The 3,205-nt window shown below is 62.7% G+C and overlaps 1 protein-coding gene and 1 long non-coding RNA gene across 3 annotated transcripts; both read left to right on the forward strand.

The window, feature by feature from the left end:
• Positions 1-973: 973 nt before the first annotated feature.
• aicda (activation-induced cytidine deaminase) lies at positions 974-3,139 on the forward strand (the record flags this gene model as incomplete). The annotated part of the gene is made up of 2 exons (XM_043684755.1): positions 974-1,421; positions 3,024-3,139. Coding segments are annotated over 2 exons (564 nt in total), but the record flags the coding sequence as incomplete, so codon positions are not given.
• LOC122545865 lies at positions 1,435-2,788 on the forward strand. 2 transcript variants are annotated; one of them, XR_006310618.1, is made up of 3 exons: positions 1,435-1,759; positions 1,923-2,083; positions 2,342-2,788. It is a non-coding gene; the product is annotated as an uncharacterized LOC122545865 (long non-coding RNA). The 2 variants fall into 2 exon arrangements; XR_006310617.1 differs by having other exon boundaries at positions 1,923-2,008; positions 2,170-2,788.
• Positions 3,140-3,205: the final 66 nt, after the last annotated feature.

Consider the following 3,205-nt stretch of genomic DNA (forward strand, 5'->3'; position numbering starts at 1 on the left):
CCGCAGTCTCTAACTCCCTCTACCCCCGATTCCCTGGAGCGGAGAGGGGGAGAGAGGGGAAGAGAGATGGGGACAGTGTAGAGGGAGCCTTCCCGCCATCTCTGACCCTCTCTGTGCGCGCACTCTAACTCCCTCTACCCCCCGATTCCCTGTAGCGGAGAGAGGGGGCGAGAGAGATGGGGACAGTGTAGAGGGAGCCTTCCCGCCGTCTCTGACCCTCTCTGTGCGTGCGCGCGCTTTAACTCCCTCTACCCCCGATTCCCTGTAGCGGAGAGAGGGGGCGAGAGAGACGGGGACAGTGTAGAGCAAGCCTTCCCGCAGTCTCTAACTCCCTCTACTCCCCGATTCCCTGTAGCGGAGAGAGAGGGGAACAGTGTAGAGGGAGCCTTCCCGCCGTCTCTGACCCTCTCTGTGCGTGCGCGCGCTCTAACTCCCTCTACCCCCCGATTCCCTGTAGCCGAGAGAGAGGGGGCGAGAGAGAGACGGGGACAGTGTAGAGCGAGCCTTCCCGCAGTCTCTAACTCCCTCTACCCCCCGATTCCCTGTAGCGGAGAGGGGGAGAGAGGGGAAGAGAGATGGGGACAGTGTAGAGGGAGCCTTCCCGCCGTCTCTGACCCTCTCTGTGCGTGCGCGCGCTCTAACTCCCTCTACCTCCCCGATTCCCTCTAGCGGAGAGAGAGGGGAACAGTGTAGAGGGAGCCTTCCTAAAGTCTCTGACCCTCTCTGTGCGTGCGCGCGCTCTAACTCCCTCTACCCCCCGATTCCCTGTAGCCGAGCGAGAGGGGGCGAGAGAGAGAGAGAGAGAGACGGGAACAGTGTAGAGGGAGCCTTCCCGCAGTCTCTAACTCCCTCTACCCCCGATTCCCTGTAGCGGAGAGGGGGAGAGAGGGGAAGAGAGATGGGGACAGTGTAGAGGGAGCCTTCCCGCCGTCTCTGACCCTCTCTGTGCGTGCGCGCGCTCTAACTCCCTCTACCTCCCGCCCCCCCCCCGACTGCCCGTAGCTGCCTGATACAGAGGAAAAAGTTCCTATACCACTACAAGAATGTGCGCTGGGCTAAGGGAAGACATGAGACCTACATGTGCTACGTGGTCAAGAGGCGGGAGAGCGCCCAGACCAGCTCCCTGGACTTCGGCTTCCTCCGGAACACGGCTCGGGCCCACGCCGAGGTGGTCTTCCTGGATTACATCAGGGACTGGCCGCTGGACCCTGGCCTCACCTACCGGCTGACGTGGTTCAGCTCCTGGAGCCCGTGCTGGGACTGCGCGGCCCGGGTGGTGGACTTCCTGCGTGCCCGGCCCAACGTCCGCCTGCGCCTGTTCATCGCCCGCCTCTACTACTGCAGCGAGGGCACGCGCCAGCCCGAGGGCCTGCGGCGCCTTCGCCAGGCCGGGGTCGGACTGGGCATCATGACCTACAAAGGTAGGCCCCTCGGGGCGCGTCTCTCCCGCTGCCCCCTCGCGCTGCGCCCTGGGAAAGCTCCCTTCAGGACTTGGCGTCACGGCCTACAAAGGTAGGCCTCAGGGCGCGTCTCTTACTGCCCCTCGCGGTGCGCCCTGGGTAAGCTCCCTTCAGGACTTGGCGTCACGGCCTACAAAGGTAGGCCTCAATGACGTCCTCCACAGTGCGCTCTGGGTAAGCTCCCTTCAGGATTTGGCGTCACAGCCTACAAAGGTAGGCCTCAGGGCGCGTCTCTTACTGCCCCTCGCGGTGCGCCCTGGGTAAGCTCCCTTCAGGACTTGGCATCACGGCCTACAAAGGTAGGCCTCAATGACATCCTCCACAGAGTGCTCTGGGTAAGCTCCCTTCAGGATTTGGCGTCACGGCCTACAAAGGTAGGCCTCAGGGCGCGTCTCTCCCACTGCCCCTCGCGCTGCGCTCTGGGAAAGCACCCTTCAGGACTTGGTGTCACGGCCTACAAAGGTAGGCCTCAGGGCGCGTCTCCTACTGCCCCTCGCGGTGCGCCCTGGGAAAGCTCCCTTCAGGACTTGGCGTCACGGCCTACAAAGGTAGGCCTCAATGACGTCCTCCACAGAGTGCTCTGGGTAAGCTCCCTTCAGGACTTGGCATCACGGCCTACAAAGGTAGGCCTCAGGGCGCGTATCTTACTGCCCGTCATGGTGCGCCCTGGGAAAGCTCCCTTCAGGACTTGGCGTCACGGCCTGCAAAGGTAGGCCTCAGGGCGCGTCTCCTACTGCCCCTTACGCTGCGCTCTGGGAAAGCTCCCTTCAGGACTTGGTGTCACGGCCTACAAAGGTAGGCCTCAGGGCGCGTCTCTTACTGCCCCTCGCGGTGCGCCCTGGGTAAGCTCCCTTCAGGATTTGGCGTCACAGCCTACAAAGGTAGGCCTCAATGACATCCTCCAGAGTGCTCTGGGTAAGCTCCCTTCAGGACTTGGCGTCACGGCCTACAAAGGTAGGTCTCAGGGCGCGTCTCCTACTGCCCCTCGCGCTGCGCTCTGGGAAAGCTCCTTTCAGGATTTGGCGTCACAGCCTACAAAGGTAGGCCTCAATGACATCCTCCACAGAGTGCTCTGGGTAAGCTCCCTTCAGGACTTGGCGTCACGGCCTACAAAGGTAGGCCTCAGGGCGCGTCTCCTACTGCCCCTCGCGGTGCGCCCTGGGAAAGCTCCCTTCAGGACTTGGCGTCACGGCCTACAAAGGTAGGCTTCAGGGACGTCATCCGCAGTGCGCTCTGAGAAAGCTCCCTTCAGGACTTGGCGTCACGGCCTACAAAGATAGGCCTCAGACGGTGTCTCCTACTGCCCTCGAAGTGCGCCCTGGGTAAGCTCCCTTCAGGACTTGGTGTCACGGCCTACAAAGGTAGGCTTCAGGGACGTCATCCGCAGTGCGCTCTGAGAAAGCTCCCTTCAGGACTTGGCGTCACGGCCTACAAAGGTAGGCCTCAGGGCGCGTCTCCTACTGCCCTCTGGGATAGGGAGGGAGAGGGAGAGACGGGGACAGAGGGAAGAGTAGAGGGAGCCTAACACTAGTCTCTCCTCGCCCCTCCCCCCCCCCCCCCCAGATTATTTCTACTGCTGGAATAATTTTGTGGCCAATAAGGAGAAGAGTTTCAAAGCGTGGGAGGGGCTTCACGAAAACGCCGTCAGACTGAGTCGCCTCCTCCGCAGAATCCTCGAGGTAGGTCCTACCCTCCCCCCCCCCCCCCCCCCCCCCCCCCCCCCCCCCCCGCGCCAGCCCCCCCCC

This window comes from Chiloscyllium plagiosum, unplaced genomic scaffold, assembly GCF_004010195.1.
Source record: "Chiloscyllium plagiosum isolate BGI_BamShark_2017 unplaced genomic scaffold, ASM401019v2 scaf_43187, whole genome shotgun sequence".
NCBI classification, from domain to species: Eukaryota; Metazoa; Chordata; class Chondrichthyes; order Orectolobiformes; family Hemiscylliidae; genus Chiloscyllium; species Chiloscyllium plagiosum.